The following is a 27,648-nucleotide window of genomic DNA, read 5'->3' on the forward strand; positions in this document are numbered from 1 at the left end:
GACAGAGGGGGTTGTAAGTAATGAAGAAAAGTTGGAACACCTGTAGGAATTAGTAGCACCAGCTTTCAAGGCTGATTCAACCTTCATTGCTGCAGAACAGCTTTAAATTGTTAATCCACTTCGTGTTCCCTGAAAGAGGCCTTTTTGTATAATTCTGAAATATACATTATTTTTCAGTTTTGGGTTACCAAACCTTTTTTTTTTAACCTCTGGCTGTTCAGTAGACTTGCACGACCTGAATTGCAATAAATAACTGGAAAAATTAGGGTGTTTTAAAACGTTTGACCGGTAGCGTACGTGAAGAGTATGTAGGGTTATAATCTGCCATGCCAAATAGGAAACATGGTCTTCAATAACTAGTATCCTTATCATTATGATTTTTATTATTATTGTATTGACTTGAAACGATACAGTAGTCGAGAGCAATCAAACATAAATTTGATATACAGTCCTATTTTTCTAACTCTCACTCAGACTCTGAGACAGAAGTGCGTATATACTGTAGTTTTGGTTCGGACAAATCACGTGTTTTTTAACGTATGAACTATTTCACTGCTTCATTCAGAAACCCTGTCACTGGTTTGGTTGTCTCAGCTCTTCGGGAGAGATGAGATGAGTCTTCGAAGCAAATAATGACTGAGTCAAGAGAGGTTTGGTTTGACAGTGTTGCATTCAGTACAGATATTCTCTGACACTACTAAACCATGATACCAAGAGCAAATGAAAATAGTTGATGTAAGCGCTGTAACATAAACATTGGTGTAAATTAGCGAAGGTTCACAGTGTGTAGTAGTGATGTAAATCAAAACCGTCCAACGACAGTATGGGGGGGGCTAGTGGTACATTGAAAAAACAACGGTCTTGCGTTAGTGAAGCAAGGGTTCGATTCCCATTGATTACTTTTTATGTATTTTATTGTTATATGTATATAATTTATTTATTATCAGCTTTAAAGGAACAGTATGTAAGAAATGTATTTCAATTAATCATAAAATGGCCCTGATATGTCACTAGACATGAAGAAATCATGTTCATTTCAAATACTTATATCACTGACAACAGTGGTCCGGCCAGGATATTGTCATTTAAAAGTGAAAGTTGCAGCCCTCAACTGATGTTGATGTTGTCATGTTGTGTTTTGGCCTGAGGCGCCACCCACAAGCTATCTACTAATCACGAAGTCAGTAGAGTTTCGTCATCCGGGTTGCCAGCTCTGCTCTAGTTACAACAGCTGCAGCTACGAACGTGTCGGATAAAACATGTATAACGTTACTAAACCTAAAAGACCTCGTTATGAATCCGAAATACGTCGTGACAAAGTCCGAAATAAAACAAGGATTTGTATAGGAGATGCCTTTGAAAGATGGAGACGGCTGAAAACGGAGAAGAATTTGAAGACAGACGCCAACGTTGCTAATTTTCTCCTGGACAGGTAAGATTCATCTATGTTTGGCTAACTTACTTGTACATAATGTAAATGGACATTTCAAATATTCACGACAGTCGAATAAAGTTATGCATGTTCGTGCAAAGTAACGTTACGTTAGCGCATACAGAGGAGGTGGGTCATCGAATTGAAAAGGTAAGGAATTGTTTGGGAAATAAAAACGGCGAGTCGTCATTGCTAACATTAGCAATGCATTATGAGCCCGTTTCTCTGTCATTATGCTGAGACGCCGAGGAAAACAACATTAGCACGTCGATTATGGCAATGTGAAACGTAATTGATCCTGCTGGATCCTGCAGCTTAGCTGGCAACCTCGAGTCAGGGGTGAGGCGGAGGGGATACACCGTTCTACAGTATTTTGAAAGTGATTGCAGTACCAGTTTTGGCCAGTTTTGGCCACAATCCTACATACTGTTCCTTTAAACCACATATCCATGTTGTGTAGTCGAACAGGAATGTGTATGGCAAATCAAGTCCCATACAAGCATGAACCAGTAAGACACGTCTCAATTGTACTACATTTTATTGTCCACTAGATGTCCGAATAGAGCACTGCGTCATTGAAGCTTCAAGTAATGAACCTTTTTTTGAATTACGTGTTGAGACATCAACAAAGTCTCGATTGGCCATCACTACCTACAGCATGATGCTGCCACCACCATGCTTCATTGTCGGGATGGTATTGGCGTGGTGATGAGCGGTGTCTGGTTTCCTCCAAACATGACGCCTTGTGTGCCAAAGAGTTCAATCTTTGCCTCCATAATCTGTAAATGGAAAAGTTTGCAACGACCATTTACGGATTATGGCCCTTGTGCTCACTGGGACATTTAAAGAGGCAGAAAACTTTCTGTACCCATCCCCAGATTAGTGGCCCAAGACAATCCTATCTCAAGGTCTGCAGACAATTCTTTTGACTTCATGCTTGGTTTGTGCTCTGACATGCACTGTCAACTGTGGGACCTTATATGGACAGGTGTGTGCCTTTCCACATCATGTCCAATCAACTGAATTTACCACAGGTGGACTCCAATGAAGCTTTTGAAACATCTCAAGGATGATCAGTGGATACAGGATGCACCTGAACTCAATTTGAGCTTCATGGCAAAGGCCTTGAATACTTATGTATGTGATTTCTTTTTTCTTTTTTCTTTTTTTGCAAAAATCTCAAAAAATCTTTTTTTCACATTGTCATTATGGGGTGTTGCGTGTATAATTTTGAGGGGAAAAAAAATGTAATCCATTTTGGAGGGCGGCACAGTGGCGAGGTGGTTAGCACTGATGCCTCACAGCGAGAAGGTCACCGGTTCGAATCTGTGGGCCGGCTGGCCTTTCTGTGTGGAGTCTGCATGTTCTCCCTGTGTCTGCGTGGGTTCTCTCCAGGTACTCCAGCTGTTACGGCCCTAGTGCTGCTGTGGTTGTTGTGGTGTGTTTGTGCCTCTCCCACTCTCCTCCTCCAGGTGATCGCCCCTCCTCCGACCAGCAGCTGTCCACTCAGCTGATCTTGGTTAAAGAGTGGAGGAGAGGTGCGGCCAGAAGAGAGAGAGATGGTGGACCACAGTGGTGGAAACGTAGGGTTGACTTTGGTTTGTTGGAAATCAGAACGGTGAAGTACTGACTAATCTTTTCTATGGAAAAGACAGTAGTAATCTTTCTTGGTCTTTTGCCTGTGTCCTGTAACATTACAAAATGTGGAAAAAGTGAAACGCTGTGAATACTTTCCAGATGCATAGTATCAATTATAAACACATGACTGTGTCCAGGCTGAGGGCAGAGGAGGAGCAGAGGAGGCTGCAGGAGGTGAGAGAGCAGCAGGAGAGAGCAGCGCTGCAAGCTGAGGAGGAGAGAGTGATGCGGGAAAAGGAGAGAAGGAGCAAGGAGGAGGAGGAGAGACGACAGAAGGAGCAGAGATGGAAGGACATGCAGGATCAGCTGGATAAAGAGGTCAGATTGAATACGTTTCAAACTCATCGGGAGGACCAGAACTTAAATTAACATCTTAAATGTTCTTTTTGCTTTGACCATTCTGAGTGGTTTAAGTCCAGTGTGCAGTGCAGAGTATATACACAGATATAAACACAGCTGTCCACATGGAGTCAGATAAGGGTTTGCTGTGAAACAAAGTATAATGTCATCGACACACCAAACCGGCACATGCTGTTTTCTGGTGTTGAGCCATCTGTGGTCCTAGTTTTTATAATGGTGTGTCTTGCACCATTACCACTAGTACAAGAGCACAAGAAGTGGAGAAAATAAACTAAGCTTTGAAGTTCAAAGGGCAAAGAAGGTTGTTTTTGTTTTTCATCTTCATCTCAACTTGTTCACATACTCAAATATTTCCACAACAACATGATGATCTAGAAGTGTAGACCAACAGATCAGAGAGGCCAAATACTAACTCCTTCTGTTTCATGTTGGCTGTAGTCTTCACGGTGCATTCATGCAGAGGTGGCAAAAGTATTCACATTCTGTACTTAAGTAAAAGTATGGATACTTGTGTAAAAAAAAAAATACTCTGGTAAAAGTACTGATTCAACCCCTTTACTCAAGTAAAAGTAAGAAAGTACAGGCTCTGAAATGTAGGCCTACTTAAGTAAAAAGTAAAAATTATTTTGCCATAAATGAAACAAATGAAAACGTTCTAGCGGAATAATCTAGACTGAATTGACCAGATGTCCTGCATGAGCATCTGGATAATTTTTTAATAATAAATTGAGGGTTATTGTGTTGTTGTTGTTTTTGCTAGCTGGTGTTAGCTATACTATCAAAACGATGTGTTCCCATAGCATTGCTAACGTTGTAAACTAGCTTCCAAAAAATCCTCAAAAAGCTAATGATAGCAACAGTTTGTTTTTTCAGATTACACCAGTAGTTCTCAAATAGTGGGGTCAGGTGAACTTTCAGTATTAATGTCTCTATTGACGCGTGAACGATAAACCAGCCTCCAGTCAGTAGGTGGCAGCAGAGCTCAAACTAATCAACAGGCTGCCTGTTCAAAACAGTAGAAGAAGTACACAGGAAGCCCATCCGATGTGTCTTTTTTTTTTTTTTTTTTTTTTATTTATTATTATTATTATTTTTGGTTTACAGCTCATTATAACAAACACAACATATGGAAGCATCAACCAACATACAACATCACAACAGATACAAAACATACAGGGGTACAGCTATAATCACAAAAGGCATAGGTAGACAGATTTGTAGGCAGAATGGAAAAAAAAAACAAAAAACATTAATAAACCTTTGAGGACACACACGACTCATATAAAACCACAGTTCTTATAGCCTTAGTATTTTCTGAGTACTTCAATGACTCAATGTAATTTCTAAACTCAGTCAAAAAAACAGAAAAGAATGGTTTAGAACCACTGAATTTGCTCCTATGTATGTGGTATTTAGCATAAAGAAATAAAAGATTTATAATGAATTGTGCACTATCACGTTTAACATCAAAGTCAAACAACCCAAAGAAAACATCCTTAAAGCAAAATGAAAAATCTGGGATTAATACTGCATGAATGAATTTTAGTAGCTCTGACCAGAATTGTACTGTATGGGGGCAATTCCAAAAAAGATGTGACATGTTTTCATCAGTGCAATTACAAAATGAGCAGTTAGAGTCAATATCCTGCTTATATCTTTTAAGGAAGGATTTTGTTGGGTAAAACCTGTGTATCAGTTTAAACGAAACTTCTCTTACTTTATTAGTAACTATGTATTTGAAAGGTAAGGACCACACTTTCTTCCAAGGAATATTCTCTACTATACCATTCCAATATGGAATAACATAGGGAGTAGTAACAATATCAGTCTGGAATAAAGCTCTGATTTTCCTGTTAATACTGCGATTTTCTACAGAGAAGCACAAACCCCCTACAGCAGTATCAGTTAAACTGAATAGATGAGTAGGTGGCTGTGGGGGAGTATTACCTTTTAACAACATTATAATCCCAGTGGGAATTGCGTCAAAAACAATAGCATATTCCTTGACCGTTACTGGAATTTCCATCCGATGTGTCTCTAGTCAGACATAATAAAGAGTCGACGCCGCATCGGCGCTGACCAATGGCGCTGACGAGCCGTGGGGCCGCCATCTTGGACCGGTGACCCGCTCCACTCAGTGTAATCTGTTTGGCAGGCGCAGTGAAGTGTCAGCGCATTTAATCAGTCATAACTCGATGAATACTTAACTGATTTTCACGCGTTTTTTTTTTGTTTTTTTTGCTGCAAACGTCATACATGTAGCTATGATACAGGACACATGGTTTGGCGTATATTAATATTCATAGTGGGCTTAACAGTAATAGAATATGATATATAATATATGTGATGTATGACAGGTATTTTGCAAAACACACAATGTAGTGTATATGTATATACACACTAATATGATAGAGATGCAGAAGCAGATTGTGGCAGTAAAAGTACTACTCAGCTTTTTTAATGAGTTGAAAAATGAAGAAACAATATATGAATACATTATTTATAGATAGATCTCCTCTCCAGCATGTCCAGCATGATTTTATTTTAGCCTGGCTTGTCATCCACCGAACACAGCCACCTGTTAAAAAAAAAAGAAAAAAAAAAGAAGTAGCTATTTAACGTATTTGCATCAGTAATTTCCAAACATTCAATCAGACAACATTAAGACTACCTTTGTAATGTATATGGGAGGGGAAAATGTCGAGTCTCTCTCAGGTATTTGTATGCCTTTGGACCATGTAGATGGAGTGTGAGGGCAAACTCTGTAGGCCTTTGTGTACTCATGGCCCTGCTTTGCCATGAAGTCTATCTGAAGATCTGAAATTTTATAAGCAAAAATTAATAAGTCCCCTTCAGATAACAACTAAGGACTTTAATAAAGAGTATAAGAATAAGATGTAGATGATTTGTAGATGAAATGAAGTGCTACTTTCGTCTTAAGGTAAGGTAATTTTCCCTCAAATCTCCCAAAAGACTCTTCACTGTGGTCTTTGCCCTCTTTTCTCTGGCCATGGCGTTCTTCTTCTCTCGCTCCAGACTTTCCACTCTTGCTAAGGCTTCATTGAGTCTGGCCTTAAGAGAGGTAGGAGAAGCAGGCAAGGCAAAGCCATGATCCTAGTAGAAAGAGGGATGAACATGGTTTGACTGTCTCACTTCACACATCAATTTGACACCACTTAGAGCATGACCCACATTCTTTCTTATACTCATAACCTGTCAAAGCCACTGCCAGCACTGTGTGTGTGTGTGTGTGTGTGTGTGTGTGTGTGTGTGTGTGTGGGTGTGTGTGTGTGTGTGTGTGTGTGTGTGTGTGTGCCAGGAATGCATGTTCAACATGTCTTCAATTGTGTGTGTACCGTTACCGATTGGTTTACAAGCAGTTCGCTTCGTGCTGACCAGAGCGTGCACACAAGGGGTGCCGTGCAGACCACCATCAGAAGGCCTCGGCGATTTACCTGACTGAATTTGACGAGTGATGGTTTCAATATTTTTTTATATTTTCTGGCAGGCCTATATCTAAGTTACCCAGGAGCTCTGTTGACATAGGCTTAGTTAACGTTAGCTACAGCTTGATGAATTGAGTCATTGAACACAGCAGGAGAGAACGCAACGTTAGCCAGCCAAAGCTCCGGTGTAAAATTATTAGCTAACGCTACAGTTACGTTAGACTAACATTAGCTAAATATTGTTACTAAAGTTAGCTTCTAGCTTGTAGCTAACGATAAATCACAAAAACTGATTTAAAATAATATATCACTATCCCTTGAAAAGTGTTTAATGTTTTGATAATGCTGGAAACCACTGTATTGTGTGTTTTAGGTTGTTATCTTTGCCAATAAAATGTATTAAAATTACATAACATTGTATTGGCTGTCAATCATGATGGAAGAGTAGACAAGTTAAGTGACAGCATGTCCACCATCTCTTAATGCTCTCCCCAGGTTGGCAAAAAAATGCATCTCAAAATGCATCAGATTGATGCTTTAAAATATGGAATTTTCAAAATTTTCTTCCGGGGAGCATGCCCCCGGACCCGCCTAGAGGGGTAATATCCTTCTCACCTTTTTCAACCCTGACCCGTTTTCATGTCTGATATATATATATATATATATATAAGTATACAGGGTATGCAAGTATATAGACAAGTATCTCACCCTGCCCTGTGATTGATAATAGAATATTTACATTTATGAATGCTAACAGCCTTATGATGATACACCTACTCTTTGGAGATGAACCGGGAAGCTGAAGATGGATGGAATAACACCATCTCTGAGTCGGACAATCTGACCTGTCCTATCAAAATCGCCCTGCTTAAAATGCTCGCTGCAAAGCACGGATGAATCACTTGCAGTGAATCCTTCCCTCCTCACAGCCACTTCCCACTTCTTCCTAACATCTCTGTCTCTGGGAAACCTTCAAAATGAAAATGGGAGATTTGTGAGAAACATTTTACAAAGGAGGTCAAGCTTATTCTTTTTCCTATTTTTCTATTTCCTATATTCATATTTCCTATTCCTATTTACTTCTTCTTCCTATTTTCTTCCTTCAAATGTCTTAGAACCTTTCTTCAACAAAACTCCTACTTTGATGTTGATAATGAACCAAAGCTGCTGAAATTTTGAGTTAGCTTGTTTGCAAACTATTCTACAGTCAGATGTTCTGTTGTCTGATTTCGCTGGTGGACATAAATACAGTACAGTAATATTCTATTCACAAAGTACAACCAATAATAATGTTCAATCTTACTTGTGAAAAGTAATCCCCCGAGCCCTGTTTTGAATAGTCCGCCAATTTTGACAGAAATACGTCGCACAGTGCTCAGGCATCTTGCTGCTTTGGTGGTTTACGGGTAGGATGACCAGTTCAAGATGGCGGCCGCATTTCTTGTGCCCCAGCAGCCAATGCCGCGTCTACTCTTTATTATGTCTATGGCTCTAGTCATGTCCGATCATGTCACGTCTTTTACGTCTTGTCATCTGTGGAGGTTAAAAAAGTAACAAGCCTGTTTTTCCAATGTAAGGAGTAGAAAGTACAGATATGTGTGTACAAATGTAGGGAGTAAAAGTAAAAAGTCGTCAGAAAAAGAAATACTCAAGTAAAGTACAGATACCTGAAAAATCTGCCTAAGTACAGTAATGAAGTATTTGTACTTCGTTACTTGCCACCTCTGCATTCATGTGCAACATTTTTGTCCAGACAAAGGAGATGTGAGGCAACATCACGGTCAGTGTTGGGTATAGTTACTTTGGAAAGTAATTAATTAGGTTACAACGTTACCATCAATTAAAAGTAATCTGTTACGTTACAGCGTTACCTATGAATAAAAGTAACGCGTTAGAGTACTCATGCGTTACCAGAAATTAAAAGCCGTTTGCAGCGCCTCGCACATGCTGCAACTCAGCGACACACAGCCTCCTTTAAATGCACAAAGAAAGTCCTGACAATGAATAATGTCATTCATCCAACCAAATTAACTCTGCAGGATAACAATACCAGGATCATAGAGTGGTGCTTGGATACAAGATGTTTTTTTTAAAAATTGGAATAAAAGTGGAATTTTTTGCGGTCGACAGAAGCTTTTCACCAACGCAGAGTGTGCATTTTACCGTTATGTTGTTCTTGTCCTTTTCGCTTGCAAATTGAAAATAATGTGCGTACTTCCACGATTCAAAAGCTGTCCTCTCTGCCATTTTGCCGGCGGTTCTCTCACACACACAAACACACACACACACACACACACACACACATAGGTAAAGTAGGTCAGCAGGGGACAGACGCATCATCACAGCACATCAACGTGTTACATTACAAGTTACACGAAAAAAGTAATTAGAGTACTCTAACGCGTTACTTTGTAACGCGTTACCCACAACACTGATCACGGTCAGCCGACATTGCAATTCCTTGATGTCGGTTTTGTTTGTCCAGGATTAAACAGCATCTTTAATCCACTTTGAACCAGAGAAGAAAACACATTACAGAGTGATGATGATTTAAATTCAGATGGTTTATTTGTCATGTGCAGGTAAGCAGTGCAATGAAATGTTGTAGAACTGGTCAGCTCAAGTAACACAGAGAACAACATTATTCAGAATCACAAAAAATTACAGCACAAAAAATTACACAACAGCACAAAAATGATGACAGTGTGTTCATTATTTCTGATGGAAAGTTGAGGTTTTCATTGAAAATGTAGAGAATAGCTTGTACAAGGACCCTTTCTGTTTGGCAGTCGAAAATATTTCTGATCGATTACTAAGTTGGAGAGTGGCCATGGTTTAGACTTAGCTCTCCCTTTGTTGGTGGACAGGCTGGACCCAGCCTTTTACCACTGACGTCTTTCGATGAGAGCCCTCCAACGCCCTGTAAAACAAGATAATTCTGCCTACCCTACATGTCCTCATTCTATCGCTTGCCCCAGACTTGCCATGGGGCCTTTCCCTTTTAAGTGCACAGTCATCATTTCCCTTTCTGATCATTTCTAATCGAAAACCAACTCCATATTTGGCAAAATCTGCAAGAAAACATCTCCATACATGATCACTCAAAAGCAGAACCTGCGAGCGGTACTTTCCATCAGCAACCCCAGGCAGATTCAAATTCTATTCTGTAACCTTTGTGTAACTCATCACATGGTAGGATTAGAGCTTTTGATTGTCTTATTATTTAGGATTATTTCACAGCAATTAAGCATAGCAATTAAACATGGTAATCATGTGACTTATGTAGTTCATTTATTTTAATAAAAATAAAAATACCTCACAATGACAAATTATAAAAGGTCACAAGTGGTAAGTATAGTGTAATAAAGGGTTATACAGTGTATGTGTTGATCTACATCCTACTTTTACAAAAGAAGGACTTCCAGTTGAAGGAAGAATGAGGAAAAGTGAATAACGGATGTTTTTCAGAGGGAAGAGGCTTTCCTGAGAGCCCAGATAGAGGCGGAGAGGAAGAGGCAGGAAAGAGAGCTGCTGCACCTTCAGGAGGAGCAGGAGAGGCAGCAGAGGAAGAAGGTACCACAGATCTCCACACACAGATTACAATCAAACAACAAACAGCATCAATAGAGCTACTCTTAGTGCAGCTTTTCTTTAGGTCAAATGGGGTTCATCTCATGTCATGAAATGCTAACGTATTACAGCAGCAAAACAAAATTTCTTGCAAATTTGCAAATAATATGATCAAAATGATATGACACCCTCTGTGTTTTATTTATTTTATCAGAGAATTGAGGAGATCATGAAGAGAACAAGGAAGAGTGAAGTGGATCCTCCATCCGCTGCTTCGGGTAAACGCTGAATATTTTCCTTAATGCATACTCCTCCCCAGTGACTTCTGTTTCCAATCCAGCTCAATTTAATATCTTTAATTGTTCTGCAGTTTTTTTTTCTCATTTTCATTTTGCTTCTGTCACATTGTTTTTGGTTTGTTTTTGCAGAGCATGCATTATCTTTTTTCTCCATTTTAATTCTTTCTTCCTGTGAAGAGGATCCTGGATGTGATGAGTATGAGGCAGTGACAAGGCAGTGTTAGACAGACAGGGGAACAGTGCCTCCCGATGGTGCAGTGGCAGTAACACCAGTTTCAAGAATACTGCAGCATTAATTGAGCTCACTGACCTGGGGCTTCTTGTGAAGGTTGCGTGCGCACAGAAACGTTCCGTACGTACTCGATCACGGAAAAGTTCAGATGTATCAAGAGTGAAATGTCCGCAAACTTGTATGTGCCTCACGCCAACGCCGACTTAGAGGTGTTGCTGGGAAACTGTAATAAATGTGAAAACAGTTAGTCCGACCGATCAGGACTGTGCTGGTCGCATGGGTGTTGCAGCCCCCACTTTTTCAACAAGGTGATTTCATCCCCCCCACCCCCGGTCTTACTCATTCTTATGTTTTCATTTTCTGATCGTGCAGAGAGGAGAATCTCAGGCGCAGGGTCAATATAAATATAATTTGTATATGGAGGGCTCGGGTACAACATGTGCGCTCAATTGGGATGTACAAAGGAAATGTGCTTCTGGATCTGAACGTGCACCATGTTTTAGTAGGAAATCCACGCAAGTCTTTGTACATGACGCCCCTGAACTCTCCCACATGGCGATTGTTTCATTTGCACGGGTGGCCCTAGAGGAAATGATTCACAAGCTTTAGAAGGAAATATTTTTATTATAAGTGTTTTTTGCACTTTCCTTCCTGCATCAGCTGCTTTATGAAAAATATGTCTATGATGAAACTGTGTATTTGCAGTACGTGAGATGAAAGCTGAAGCTGCCCTGGAAGAAGATGCTCCAACCCCTGCTGAACCGCCTGTCATCACGTTAGGACCTCTGGAGAACAAGAGCTGTGTGGACGAGCTGTCTGATGGAGTGCAGTCCATGGACGTCAGGTAGGACAGTCCATTTCTCCACAGTTCAACCCGTCTTTACCAAGTTTTAACTGTACTGATTTAACTTCCCACATACAAATCAGGTCAGGCTATTTTTCTGTACAGTCTTGCATCTCCTGTCTGATGCAAGACTGTAGAGAAACCCTACTGTTTCTCTGTCATCAATGTCGTTTTAAGCTCTCCATCTGTCTCTGTCAGTCCAGTTTCCAGGGAGGAGCAGGCGAGCGCTCAGGAGTTTTCTCCGGTCACTGAGGGAACAGAGGGCTGCCCATTGGAGCACCTGATGGACCTTGATGCCCAGGGGCGAGGACTGCGTCAGGGCCCAGAAACACCACCATACCCCAAACTGCAGGCTGGCAGCGGGGTTGGAGACCTCAATAAGAACCTGCTGATTCAAGCGTACAGCGGCGCCTCTGAATCCTCTCAACTCATCCACAGTGTCGGCCCGAGCAAGCTGCACATCCAGTAGCCAGGTGGTTCTCCCGGTGTCCGCGTGGGTTAGGGTTAGGATTCTCTCCGGGTACTCTAGCTTCCTCCCACCGTCCAAAGACATGCTTGTTTGGTTAATTGGTGATTCCAAATTGGTTGTAGGTGATTGTGAATGGGCATCTCTGTGTTAGCCCTGTGATAGACTGCACTCTTAGAAATAAAACATCACATTTACTTAATATAGTTATGGCAAACAGTCCCACGAAACTAGGCTGAATAAATGGGAAGAATACTAGAAAACTAATTACTGCTACATGCTTTTAAGCAAATCCCACCAAACCGTCTTAATTAAATACTACTCAACGTACTTATGTTGAATTTACTCAACACGGTTATGTTGAAGTTACTCAACACGCTTATGTTGAATTAATCAACGCGCTCATGTTGAATTAATCAACGCGCTCATGTTGAAGTTACTCAACGCGCTCATGTTGAATTAATCAACGCGCTCATGTTAGAGTTACTCAACGCGCTCATGTTGAATTAATCAACGCGCTCATGTTGAAGTTACTCAACGCGCTCATGTTGAATTACTCATCACGCTTATGTTGAAGTTACTCGACACAAATGAGTTGTATTTATGTTGTAGTGTTTTGTTGATTGTACAGTACAATCAACAACAATAAAGTACAATCAACAGTACAATCAACAACAATAAACTACAACATAAACGTTAGTGTAAACTACCGAAGGTAGAGTGTATTCGTGACGTAGATTAAAAGGTCCAACGTCAAACTCGCGAAACGAAAGGGGTTAGTGGTACACTGAAAAAACAACGGTCTTTCGTTAGTGAAGCAAGGATTCGATTCCCATTGATTGCTTTTTATGTATTTTATTGTTATATGTATATAATTTATTTATTGTCAGCTTTAAACCACATATCCATGTGGTGTAGTCGAACAGGAATGTGCATGGCAAATCAACTCCCATACAAGAATGAACCAAGACACGTCTCGATTATACTGCATTTTATTCTCCACTATGTCCTAATAGAGCACTGTGTCATTGAAGCTTCGAGTAATGAACCTTTTTTTGAATCACGTGTCGAGGCTTCAACAAAGCCATCACTACGTATATATGTCTATGGGCGCGTCTTCCAAGCATTGACTGCTTCCAAGGCGTCCTCATCCACACTGCGCATGTGTAAGAAAGTACGGACACCGCGTTGGGACCGTCTTCATTCATTTTAACGCCTGCAGTGTGTTTTAAATAACTTGATTACGTAGATTCAATTCAGCACAATTTTGTAATCCCAAACCCTTTTTGTATTACATTAATGCAATGAAACTCTCTTGATTTATTTTTCAAAAGTTGAATAATTCAATAGTTTCACCTTACAAAAATGATGCAATCAGGGCTCGACAGTGCGAGAACCTCGTCGCAAATGCTAGTAAAAAAATAGTTCAGTGCGAATTGTGAAATGCAATTAGTAGCACGTGTGCGACTACCGAATTTTACCGTTCAATAAATGTTTTATGATGTGTTGCTGACATTTGGAGGTTGTGGCCGGTTGTGCACTTGAATGCTAGCCTAGAATCTAGACGCGCCTAGCCTGGGTGCCAGCCGAACTTATCCCGCCCACAACATTTTTTGGTCTGGAAGTTCGGTCTGGTGTCGCTCCGTTAAGGCGCAATTATGCTCGAACAGAAACTGTTCGGACCAATCAGATTCTCAGGGCGGGCTTTATACGGTGATGGACAGATGATCAACAGTAACGTAACCACGTCACCAAAGAGCGCTTGGGTTGAATTTGTTTACAACAAAGATGGCTGCCGCTGGAGAACTGAGATGTGTAGATTCTGCCATCGAGTCTGTTCTAGAAGATATCGACAGCGCATTAATTTTAAAAGAGGAACAGATAAATGCGATCAAGGCATTTGTTAATCGGAAAGATGTTTTTGCCGTCCTTCGTACGGGATTCGGCAAAAGTTTAATTTATCGGCTGGCTCCGATGTTTTTTTTTTTTTTTTTTCAAACTTTATTTAACGGACAGTCAAACAAGCTGGCTCCGATGGTCGCTAAGAAGATGGGACACAACATGCGTCGCACACTCCGTTGCTCTGATTGGTTATAGGTCTATCCAATTGAGTGCAGAGGCATTTTCTTTCCTGGTTCGGTTGAAACACGCCCCATAATCACAGCCCTATGGAGCGGTACGAGACTCACATTCTGACTAGAATTGAGTATGGCTACGCCAGGCTAAGACGCGCCCCTAGCGGCAGCAAATTACATCTGCTTCATCGGCAGTCTAGTTACTCTCCGTTGACTTGAGATTTCGAAAAATCCAAGATGGACCGGGCCAATCACGAGTAGGTGGGCGGGCTTAACATGATGACGACTGACTTGCGACCATAAGTTCCGTGAATTACGCGTGAATTCCCCATCCTGCTAGAACTACCAGAGCAATGGCTGCTGCTAGCGAACAACTTTCTTTCGAATCGGCTTTGGCCGCCACTCTGAAAGACTTGAAGTTAAGCTTTTCTCTGAGAAAGGAACTCTCTTTTCCGTCGCTCTGACTACGTCACCTTCGTTGCTCTGATTGGTTGTAGCACTATCCTATTGCGTGGAGAGGGAGTTTGAAAGACAACCGTTTATCCCACCCCTCCGGTTGAGCCCTGTTTATGGAGAGTGCCCAGACCCTACATTTAAAGGTGCAGTAGGCAGGATTGCGAAGATCCAGGACTTAGCCAAAAAATTTGAACATCGACAACTTCTCAGTCCCTCCTCACTTTCCGCTAAAGCCCAAAAAGGTCTCGCAAGCCCCTCCCCCCACAAGGGAGAGCTGTGCACGATAGAGCGCGTGCATATTGGCCCTGGAATACTGTGCACGAGCAGAGAACCGAGAGAGAGCGAGTAAACAAACTAGCATGGAACACACCGACGTAACAACAACAAAATAGTTTTTATAATATCCTTCGTTATTGCTAAATAATTAATAGTCAACTTTAGGACAAAACCAAGGTTAGGATGTTTCTGAAAGTAGCCTACATCGGTGATGTTTGCTATCAATAACAGTTAGAAGCATTCATTGTGGCGTTTTATTCCACAGTTTAGATTTATCAATTTGCTATGTGGTAGATATATGACCGCTACCTGTTGATGTGGTTAGACGTTTGAGAGTGAAGCTGAGGCACAGGCCTCAGACGAGGATTGCATCCCGGCTCCTTCTACACGCCCACGGACAAGTGGTGCGAGGTGGTGGAGGGAGGGGAGGGCGCTATGAAATGCGTGTCCATGAGCAGTGATTGACACTCTGTTAGATACACCCCTGGACGTGATTGGTGCATCTGAATGTGGAGCGTTGGATGTCTTGCAAATCGCGCTACAGGCTCTAGGTGGGGCCAGAGGAGCCGATTTTTTTTTTAAATGACCTGCTTCATGCAATTATACTTGAACATAGGGTCAGTTTCAGCAAATATGACAGAAAGTTAGTTTTATAAAAGTTGCCTACTGCACCTTTAATGTGGGTCTGGCTCGTCAGGCTACTTGAATGCAGCCTCAGCTGAAAAAAAATAATAATAGTGATTTATACGTTGTGACCGTGCTTGCCGACGTGCTGCGGAAGGCGGTTAAAGGCAGAGGGAGTATCTATGGCAGGGGTGCTCATTAGGTCGATCGACCGGTAGATCTCGAAGGTAGTGCGGGTAGATCGCGTGCCATTGAAATTTTAGTCTAAAACATTCATCCGTTGCACCTCCAAAACAAACAGCAAGACAAACGTTCATCTTTATTTATTTTACTTTATATTTGCAACATACCCTCAGTTCAGCAGCACACATCCACAGCCACGCACAACTTCAACCACAACAACTCAAGACTACCGTCTTTCTTAAAGAGACAGCGCTATTTTTCTAAAGGTGCAGTGCACCAATTTTAATAAAAGCAAAGATGGATAGAGCTTTTAACACTGTAGCAAGAATTAATATGACAATTACTGTGAAAGTACAGGTTTAATGCTGACTGGCAGAAAACATTCCCGTGGCTTCTTTACAAAAACAAATTAATGTATTGTAAGTACTGCAAAGCGCAGAAGCAAGCAGCTGGAAATCTGTTTATGTCACAGGCAACGCAAACTTCAAACGAGATAATTTAGTGAAACACAGTAAATTGCATAGGCATTGTGAACCCTGCCTGTTGTATGAATGTTCTTTGTTATAACACAGCCCCCCCAACCCTCCAGAGGAGAAGTGGTTACAGAAAATGAATGAATGGATGAATGACTTCTGTTCATTATTTTGTCTTCTTTCTCTCTTTCAGGACTGTTTTCAGAAGCTTGAAGGTAAAAATATGAACCAGGAGAATCTGACCAAGAAACCATCACCTCCCTCTGCAGCAACAGCAATTTCTCTTCTGTATTACTATTCCACACACAACTGTTAAGCTTTTGGCCACATTGTGAGGCACTGCAGATGGGCAAATTTGTCTCTCAGAAACAAAGAATGCAAATAATGTAAAGTGTATATATATATATGACATGAGTATGATACAGATAAACACTGTGATTACCACGTGTGTCAGAAAAGGTCCTGTTAAGCCTCTTAGTGGGTCATGTTTATTCATCTGAAAACTAAGATTTTGTTCTGACTATAAACCTTATATGCACTGTAGTTAAATATCACCTCATTAACACACTTTTTATTTAAATTTTTAGCTTCTTATTCCAGTACACCTGTTCCTGCCGAGGCAAGCGTTGCCCAGCTGCATTACCATTAAACTTCACTCAAGTGTCACCTGCTTTAACATTTCATCCCTGCTTTTGTAAATAGATGGGAGACAGAGTATTTTGCTGTAGGGACAGAAAGCAGCTCTGTAGCAGTTAATCTGGGGGGGAGAGTGTGTGAATCCTGTGTAGCATCTTGAGGTAGTCGAGCTGTTTTGTGGCTGTGGTTGTAGCTGTGTACTTTGGAGTTTCTCTTTTTCTGTCAGTGATCCTGATTATTTTTGTGTGTTTATCCCACCACTGACACCGACTCCTGGGACAGCCGGAAAAACCATCAACAACTGATATTATAAGCCTGTTGTGTGCCCTTAGCTTCTAGCCTTTAGCTTTGGTTTCTCTGCTGCTCATTGCTCAATTTGAATGAATATAGCCACGGGAGAAAAGAAAAAAAAATTAAATGCCTGTATTTCTATCTGGAGATTGGGAAAATGTTGACGTGGTGTGTTGTGTAGTTGTCTGGTACTGACTGTAACCACGCAAGCTTTAGTTTATAGTGTGCACAGTAATTGTGTGTTTCATTGATCTGAAGACATCTCCACCTCAGCTTATCCCCCATCCTATAATAAATATACCTCACCACATAAAAACAGACTGGGGTCAAACAGCTTTCACCACCTTGCAGCTCATCACCTCTCAGGCCTTAAACTTTGATACAGTCAGCATCTTTCCCTCTAACAGCCATCTTCTGTGCATCAGTCTCTGGCATGTGCAAGGCCCCTTTCCACCAAAAAGAACAAGAGAAACAAGAACTCAACTTGGTGTATTTCTTGTGCACTAGTTTCTTTGCTTTTCAGCTGCATCTGATGAGGAAGATTAGATGGAACTGGGGTTAAAATGGCAACTGTTTGGCATGGGTCCTGTCAAATACCACACCCACCACATACCAACTAAAACTTTTTTTCTTAAAAATTAAAAGTAAAATTATATTTTAAATCAGGCTGATTTATATAGCATCAATAACAGCCCTTGAGGGGATGTAAAATCTTTTACTTTAATTGACCTGCCATAGAAAAACATTATGTTTATCTAACTGAGGATATAACAGCAAACAAGTTTATAGTGGGCCAGCAACTGGTATTTAGTCTTCTATTAATCTGTTTAAACAATGCAAAGAAATCTTGTGTTTTGGAATATATCCTAAATAAATTGGATCTAGGCGCAGCTGAGTTTTTGCGTTCTTGTGGTGGAAAAGAGGATCTACTAAAAGCTTTCATCAGTAGGTTGTCAGCAAGTTGTTTTGGTTATCATGCTCTTATTGGCTCTCCTCGTTATTCTTCCAGATTCTGCAGAAACTCAATGTCAGAGGGTCTCATGGGTCCGGTTGTAAATGAAGTAACACTACAGGACATAATGTTTATCCTAATATTACTTAAACTCTGTGACACTACAGCTTGGTGGAATATATTATTGTACAAGTGGTGCATGAATAACTGAAAAAGAACAATAAACTTCATCAAGCCATTTGTGTCAGTGAGCTGGGTACAAAATCAAAAGGGACTTTCATTTGAGGAGAGAATCACGGGAAAGGAAACAAGTGAAATGTCAAATCTAGTGTGAGGCAATGACCAAGGTACGTTTTAACCGTTTGATATTTTGGTATAAATAACACATTCAAAAACCAGAAACAGGTCGTTTTTTCGTTTTTCTAATTTTGGGCAAAAAACGGAAATCGACAATTCGGCTTGATTTTTCGTTTTTTTGTTTGTACTGACAAAAAAAAATTTACCACTCAATATTTCGTTTCCATTGGTGGGTGGGCCTTCGGCACCCCATTGCCTCTGATTGGCTAGTGTGTTCCATCAATTATATTTGTGCTGTGCTCTTCAAAATAAAGGTCCTCGCGTACGTCTTGGTCTTTAGACAGTGAAATGTTAACACAAATATATTGCGACAGACAGACGAGACTACGTTATGATCACAGACCATACTTATACTGGCGGCTATGACGGCCTTTAGCTTCATTATGCTCTCACTCCAGCGTGTCGAATCAAGAGAAAAAGCTAGGCTAAATAAATAAAAACAATAAAGTAATGCAACAGCGTATTGTATTGACTGTTAATGTGCAGTTGATTGACTAAAACGCACCATGTCTTTTTTGAAAATGAAAGTAGGCTACCATAGTATGTTTTCTGAGGATGTACTGTGAACAGTGATGTCTGCTCTCAGTAATTAGAAATATCACTGGCATAATTATGACATATGGCAAGGGGAAGCACGCCAAAGGTTAGTTGCAAAACAATGACCAGCAGGTGTCGCACTATGTGAACCTTTTCATCAATAGATTTGTTCTCTCAAAAAATATAAAGAGAAATATAGACATGTTGACAGCCACAACAAACAGAGACAGTGGGAATCATATGGAGCAACTGTTGTGCTGTAAAACTTTCCTTGACATCTCATCCAGATACTTTCAGTTAGAATCAAGCTCCCACTGGACTGTAGCCCCCACAGCTGTGATCACATGGACCCACTTGATAACAGGCAAAACACACTCACTGTAATTCTGCACACTGGTTAGAGATTCATCCTACCAGATATGGTCGAGTAAAAAGAACCTCCTAGTTTTCAGGTCTACACAAGCAGGGTGGCTATATATGTACTTAACCAAATCCCTGAGTAAGAAAAAAAAAATTATTTTGCACAATTATGCCTGTAGCTGCTATCCATGATGCTACCTGAAGTGATTATGAAATTCAGAGAGGAAATAAAATTGGTATGTTTAATAGGTATGTGTATCAAATAAAATATTAAATCAAATTTATTTGAGTCCATCTGTATGTTTGCCCGAGTTAAAACATATTTAAATATACAGCCACTAACTTTGACTGCTGTAAAAATATATCAGATAAATATTTTTTTCAACTTTTTTTGCTCAGATCTGTTAATCAGCTTCAGCCCTGATCAAAACTACTAAATATTAAAAAATAAATCAAAATTTTAACCCTTTTAATGCCAATTTAGAAAATAAAGTCACTGATATGGGGAAAATTACACGCAAAATGACCTATTTTCAACATAAAAAATGATCGGAAACAGGAGATTTTTTACCTGTTATCACAGTCTTGGATATGTCAAAGATTAGTAACATCATTGACTTGGAAGCATATTTAGTTTTTGTGCAGCATCAGATTTTGGAAATGAAAGGGTTAAAGTAGTGACTGCAGGGCTGTCCTCAGGAGCGTGAGTTCAAATTATGTGTGTGACCTTTGTGCACTGACACTGATATAAGCAAAACAGCTCTCAGAACTACACAAGTCAACAAAAACAAAGTGCAAGTGTTTTTATGCACCTGCTGGCCTGCTGGCCTTTTGATCTTGAGAAGAGTAGCTCTGGCATTCAGAAATACAGAGAGTCTACGTAGAGTAAACACAAACAAAGTAAATCTATGTAAGGTCCCAGTGGTCATTCGCTCGTGAGAAGAGCAAGAGGAAACATAAAGAGGCACTTCAGCGTCAGAGAAGCTCTCAAAATTATTATGGAGACTGAATCCCCATGCCAGTGAGCTGCAGGATCCATCAGGAATGTCATCCTGCTCAGCACGAGGCACCGGGAGCCAGCAGTGACACAAGGCCCAAAGAAGAAGCCATCGTCGTCGCCTACAACCGCTGCAAAGATGGTGTCGACAATCTGGACAAGGTATGTGCCAGAACATATTTACCACATGGATCCTATTCCTGTACATTTTTACTGAATTTGTGTGCTTGTGCTTGCATTTTGTGTTTTGATAATGTTTGCATGATTATTCTCACTGTCATGTGCAGCTTTAGAAAAACAAAAAAAATACTTATCGTTAATGAAATCAGTACTTATTGGTTTCTTGTTCTTTAAAGGTTGTCGGCACCTATAACATCAAAAGGAGGACCAAGCGGTGGCCACCGGTGTTATTTTTTAACATGGTGGACGTCTGAGCATATAATGCTTGTGTTATTTTCATTGCTGTGGATCCCTACTGGAACCAGAGAAAGCACTTCAGGAAGAGGCTTTCCTTGGAAGAGCTGGGAAATTCTTTGGTGTCTCCAGCAATTCTAAGGAGAGTGCCTTCCGTGTGCACCAGTTGCTGCGGCACTGGTGAGAGAGATGCGGGTTGCTGCAACTGCCCCGTCAGAGCCAGAGCCAGCAGCAGCCACCAGTAGCTCAGGAGGGAAGAGGGGAACCTGCACGTTGTGCAAAGGACTGAAAAGGAGAACGGTCGCCACTTGCATTTGTTATGGAGAACACACATGCAAAGTGCACCGGATGACATGCCCCAAGTCTTGCTTTAAAGACTGAACACACACAACCCCACACACACCCACACACAGACACATGTTCAGTGTCAGTACACACACCCCTAACATGCAGACAAATAAAATAACATGACCTCGCAAGTACAGTATCGTTTCGTTCTTTTTTTATCCAGAAGCTAATCTTTTTATACAACAGGCCAATGGGATTTGGTGGTCAACAGTAAAATTGCCAAACACACCCACCCACACACACCCACACACACACACCCCACACCCACCACCACACGCCCACACACCCACACACACACTAATATTCTCATAAACTCCGTATATCAAATACAGAAACTAAGCTTTTTATACAACAGGCCTATGTAATGGGTAAATGGCACAATTTGGTGGTCAACTGTAAAATTGCTAAATTTGAGTCCTTCTGAACAGGGGGAATCACCAAGATTGTAAAATGCATTGTTATTTAGTGTCATCTCTGTGCATTCAAATAATGTGGTTATAATGGGAGTCTATGGGGCAAAAACAGTATGAAAGGAAGTTTTAATGAAAATCTGATGCTGCACAAAAACTAAATATGCTTCCAAGTCAATGATGTTACTAATCTTTGACATATCCAAGACTGTGATAACAGGTAAAAAATCTCCTGTTTCCGATCATTTTTTATGTTGAAAATAGGTCATTTTGCGTGTAATTTTCCCCATATCAGTGACTTTATTTTCTAAATTGGCATTAAAAGGGTTAAAATTTTGATTTATTTTTTAATATTTAGTAGTTTTGATCAGGGCTGAAGCTGATTAACAGATCTGAGCAAAAAAAGTTGAAAAAAATATTTATCTGATATATTTTTACAGCAGTCAAAGTTAGTGGCTGTATATTTAAATATGTTTTAACTCGGGCAAACATACAGATGGACTCAAATAAATTTGATTTAATATTTTATTTGATACACATACCTATTAAACATACCAATTTTATTTCCTCTCTGAATTTCATAATCACTTCAGGTAGCATCATGGATAGCAGCTACAGGCATAATTGTGCAAAATAATTTTTTTTTTCTTACTCAGGGATTTGGTTAAGTACATACACTATATTACCAAAAGTATTCGCTCACCTGCCTTTACTCATTCTATGAACTGAAGTGCCATCCCATTCCTAACTCATAGAATTCAATATGATGTCGGTCCACCTTTTGCAGCTATTACAGCTTCAACTCTTCTGGGAAGACTGTCCACAAGGTTGAGGAGAGTGTTTATAGGAATTTTTGACCATTCTTCCAAAAGCGCATTGGTGAGGTCACACACTGATGTTGGTCGAGAAGGCCTGGCTCTCAGTCTCCGCTCTAATTCATCCCAAAGGTGTTCTATCGGGTTCAGGTCAGGACTCTGTGCAGGCCAGTCAAGTTCATCCACACCAGACTCTGTCATCCACGTCTTTATGGACCTTACTTTGTGCACTGGTGCACAGTCATGTTGGAAGAGGAAGGGGCCCGCTCCAAACTGTTCCCACAAGGTTGGGAGAATGGAATTGTCCAAAATGTTTTGGTATCCTGAAGCATTCAATGTTCCTTTCACTGGAACTAAGGGGCCAAGCCCAGCTCCTGAAAAACAACCCCATACCATAATTCCTCCTCCACCAAATTTCACAGTTGGCACAATGCAATCTGAAATGTACCGTTCTCCTGGCAACCTCCAAACCCAGACTCGTCCATCAGATTGCCAGATGGAAAAGCGTGATTCATCACTCCAGAGAACGCGTCTCCACTGCTCTAGAGGCCAGTGGCGGCGTGCTTTACACCATTGCATCCGACGCCTTGCATTGCACTTGGTGATGTGTGGCTTGGCTGCAGCTGCTCGGCCATGGAAACCCATTCCATGAAGCTCTCTGCGTACTGTACTTGGGCTAATCTGAAGGTCACATGAAGTTTGTAGCTCTGTAGCAATTGACTGTGCAGAAAGTCGGCGACCTCTTTGCACTATGCGCTTCAGCATCCGCTGACCCCTCTCCGTCACTTTACGTGGCCTACCACTTCGTGGCTGAGTTGCTGTTTTTCCCAAACGCTTCCATTTTGTTATAATAGAGCTGACAGTTGACTGTGGAATATTTAGGAGCGAGGAAATTTCACGACTGGATTTGTTGCACAAGTGGCATCCTATGACAGTTCCACGCTGGAATTCACTGAGCTCCTGAGAGCGGCCCATTCTTTCACAAATGTCTTGTTTCACAGTCTGCATGCCTGAGTGCTTGAATTTATACACCTGGGGCCAGGCCAAGTGATTAGAACACCTGATTCTGATCATTTGAATGGGTGAGCGAATACTTTTGGTAATATAGTGTATATAGCCACCCTGCTTGTGTAGACCTGAAAACTAGGAGGTTCTTTTTACTCGACCATATCTGGTAGGATGAATCTCTAACCAGTGTGCAGAATTACAGTGAGTGTGTTTTGCCTGTTATCAAGTAGGTCCATGTGATCACAGCTGTGGGGGCTACAGTCCAGTGGGAGCTTGATTCTAACTGAAAGTATCTGGATGAGATGTCAAGGAAAGTTTTACAGCACAACAGTTGCTCCATATGATTCCCACTGTCTCTGTTTGTTGTGGCTGTCAACATGTCTATATTTCTCTTTATATTTTTTGAGAGAACAAATCTATTGATGAAAAGGTTCACATAGTGCGACACCTGCTGGTCATTGTTTTGCAACTAACCTTTGGCGTGCTTCCCCTTGCCATATGTCATAATTATGCCAGTGATATTTCTAATTACTGAGAGCAGACATCACTGTTCACAGTACATCCTCAGAAAACATACTATGGTAGCCTACTTTCATTTTCAAAAAAGACATGGTGCGTTTTAGTCAATCAACTGCACATTAACAGTCAATACAATACGCTGTTGCATTACTTTATTGTTTTTATTTATTTAGCCTAGCTTTTTCTCTTGATTCGACACGCTGGAGTGAGAGCATAATGAAGCTAAAGGCCGTCATAGCCGCCAGTATAAGTATGGTCTGTGATCATAACGTAGTCTCGTCTGTCTGTCGCAATATATTTGTGTTGAAAAAACGAAAAATCTGGATTGGTCAAGCTTTTACTATCTTCACGATACCCAATGTGAAGCAGAAATAGCTACATGATACTATTTGTAAATTCAAATGCTGGCAGTCATCATAATTTATTTATTTATTTTTTTTAATTGTGTAAATCTAGTCACTTTCTCAGACTGTTTTATTTTTTTGCTGAGGACTTACACCTAATTATTAAACAGTACCAATCAAAAGTTCGGACATGCCTTCTCATTCAAAAGTTTCTCTACATTAATGTAGATTAAAACCCTTGTGTACCATTCGGGATGAAAACAGCCACTTGGAGTCACTTTTTGCTCTTAATTTGACCATAACTTTCACTGTATTGCAGCAAATGGAATGATTTTTGCTGAGGAAGCCTAATTTTGCATAAATTTACTACCCCTTCATACTGTTAGTGGCTGAATATATGTTTTTATAAATATATATTTAATTATATAAATATTTTATTTTCAACTTTTTTGCTTAAATCTGATCAGTCCTTATCAAAACAACTAAATATTAAAAGACTTCATCTTTTAAATTGGCACAAATGGTTAAATTCCTGATTTTTTTTATTTTATTTTTTTTGATATTTTGCAGTTTTGATCAGTACTGGGGTTGATTAACAGATTTACGCAAAAAAGGTTGAAAAACATATTTATCTGATATATTTTTACAACAGTGAAAAGTTAGTGGCTGTTCTCAGCCATGAACAGTATGAAAGGGTAGTATTTTTGAACGGTACACAAGGGTTAATACTGAAGACATCTAACCCATTATGTAGTTAGCAATAACATGTTAAACTAGATTATATTTAGGGGTCTTGCATGGATCCCTATTAATTTTGTTGCAATTTCTAGGGGTCCATGCAACGAAGTTACTAGGATCCTTATTGATTTTATTACGATTTTTATTAGGGGGTCCATGCAGCAAAGTTTCAGCATCCGCATTGATTTTGTTGCAATTTTTATTCTTTGCCTTAATGATTAATCTTATTCTCCTTAGCTAAAAGTGTCTGCCCAAGACAAACTGCAATGGCGAAAGGCACCAAACCTGGTAGAAGTCCTAGCATGTCACAGCGGGTTGTCCACGAACCAGAGGGTTAACGGTTCGATCCTTGGAATGTGCCACATGCGAAGTGTCCTTGAGCAAATGGTGAACCCCCAGTTGCTCTCAGTGCGTGGCACTGGTGTGTGAATGTTTGAGCGAATGGGTAGATGTGTGTCTGTGACTGTAAAGCGCTTTAGGTACCAACAGGTAGAAAAGCGCTATATAAAAGCAAGGACATTTACCATTTACTTTTCCAAGGCGTGAATACACATGCCTAGACCTAGGTGGCACTACAATAAGCCAATTTACGTTTTGCCTCATATCTCGAGAACCGTGTGCCCTAGAAACAAAATTCTTTCTCCCTCTGATTCCTTATATAGCCCTGGTTCTAATGGACTACTAGGCCACGCACATTTCTGCCTGCCATTTTGGCCGCCATTTTGAAAATATTGCACCACAAAGCAAAATCAACTCCTCCTAGCCCGTTCCTCCAATTGTCACCAAACTTGGCATGTATCATTTATGGACAAAGATAATGAAAAGTTCTCAAAAGAAATTTAGCAGGGTTATTGATTACAAAGTTAATGGACTCCTATGTCATTGATTTCAGGTCAGCATCCCCCAACAGCTCATACAAAAACTGGAACAACTGGGGCTCAGTACCTCGCTGCGCAACTGGATGCTGGACTTCCTGACAGGAAGACCTCAGGCAGTGCGGGTTGAACACAGGGGCCCAGGGATGTGTGCTGAGCCCCCTCCTCTTCACTTTACTGACCCACGACTGTACACCGATGGATAACTCCAGCCTATTCATAAAGTCGACGAAGCAGACAACACGACTGTGGTGGGTCTCATCAGCAAGACGAGACCAACTACAGGAGCGAGCTGAGCCGCCTGGCTATGTGGTGCGGAGACAACAATCTCTCTCTGAATGTGGAAAAGACAAAAGAGATTGTTGTGGACTTCAGGAGAGCGCACACTCAGCACGCTCCTCTGAACATCAACAGTGCTGCTGTAGAAAGGGTGAGCAGCACCAAGTTCCTGGGTGTGCACGTCACAGAGGATTTCTCCTGGGCCAACACCGCATCACTGGCAAAGAAGGCTCAACAGCACCTCTACCTCCGGAGCAGACTGAGGAAAGCCAGAGCACCGGCCCCCATCATGCGCATCTTCTACAGAGGCACCATCAAGAGCACCCTGATCAGCTGCATCACTGTGTGGTATTGCGCCTGCACCGCGTCCTGCTGTAAGACGTTCCAGCGCATAGTGAGAGCAGCTGAGAAGATAATCGGTGTCTCTCTCCCTTCTCTTCAGGACATTTATGACACCCGTCTCACCCGCAAAGCCCTCTGCATTGCAGGTGATCCCACCCACCCGTCACACAACTTCCTCAGTCTGCTGCCATCAGGGAGGAGACTGTGGAGTCTTCAGGCCAGGACCAGCAGACTCAAGGACAGCTTCATCCACCAGGCTGTCAGGAAGCTCAATTCCTTACCTGCTCTGCCCCCAAAACCAATTTATGTTTTGCCTCCTATCTTGAGAACCATGTGCCCTACAAACAAAATTCTTTCTCCCTCTGATTCCTTAGATAGCACTGATTCTAATGGACTAGGCCACGCCCATTTCTGCCTGCCATTTTTTTCCGCCATTTTGAGAGAATTGCACCTCAAAGCAAAATCAACTCCTCCTAGCCCATTCATCCAATTCCAAACTTTGCATACATAATTTATGGACAAAGATAATGAAAAGTTCCAAAAATAACTTAAGCAGGGTTATTGATTACAAAGTTAATGGATAATTAATTTTTACGGCATGCAACAGTATAACTCCAAGCCTGCAGTGAGAACTGTGAAGAGGTGGACAGACGAGTCAAAGATGCAGTTACAGGCCTGCTTTGACTGCACTGATTGGAGCGTCTTTGAAGCAGCAGCCACAGACCTGGATGAACTGACTGACACTGTGACATCTTACATTGGTTTTTGTGAAGACATGTGCGTGCAGACCAAAACCTTCTGCACGTTCAACAACAACAAACCATGGTTCACTGCAGAACTGAGACGACTACGCCAGGACAAGGAGGAGGCCTATAGGAGTGGGGATCGGGACCTGTACAAGCAGGCCAGGAACAAGCTGACAAAGGAGATCAAGGGAGCAAAGAGGAACTACACTGAAAAGCTGAAGGACCGTTTTTCTGCCAACGACTCTTCTGCAGTTTGGAAAGGCCTGCAGACCATTACCAACTACAGGAGACCATCCCCCCACCCTG

General features: G+C 41.1%; 2 protein-coding genes across 2 annotated transcripts in view; one reads left to right on the forward strand and one right to left on the reverse strand.

Annotated features, from left to right (window-relative positions):
• map7d2b (MAP7 domain containing 2b) overlaps positions 1-17,580 on the forward strand; it is a gene marked incomplete at its 5' end in the record, with an annotated part of 55,760 nt that extends 38,180 nt beyond the window's left edge. Inside the window, 6 exons of the mRNA XM_084566436.1 lie at positions 3,208-3,388; positions 10,345-10,449; positions 10,661-10,724; positions 11,683-11,821; positions 11,999-12,294; positions 16,568-17,580. Coding sequence (XP_084422562.1) covers positions 3,208-3,388; positions 10,345-10,449; positions 10,661-10,724; positions 11,683-11,821; positions 11,999-12,290 — 781 coding nt within the window. The 3' untranslated portion in view covers positions 12,291-12,294; positions 16,568-17,580. The remainder of the gene's footprint in view (positions 1-3,207; positions 3,389-10,344; positions 10,450-10,660; positions 10,725-11,682; positions 11,822-11,998; positions 12,295-16,567) is intronic.
• On the reverse strand, positions 6,356-8,259 carry LOC311503686 (THAP domain-containing protein 6-like; the record flags this gene model as incomplete). Its single annotated transcript, XM_084566551.1, has 3 exons — positions 6,356-6,544; positions 7,639-7,846; positions 8,180-8,259. 3 exons carry the CDS (start codon positions 8,257-8,259, stop codon positions 6,356-6,358), a joined length of 477 nt encoding a protein of 158 aa, XP_084422677.1.
• Positions 17,581-27,648: the final 10,068 nt, after the last annotated feature.

The sequence above is a fragment of the Chelon labrosus genome, assembly GCF_963514085.1.
Source record: "Chelon labrosus genome assembly, chromosome: 18".
NCBI lineage: Eukaryota > Metazoa > Chordata > Actinopteri > Mugiliformes > Mugilidae > Chelon > Chelon labrosus.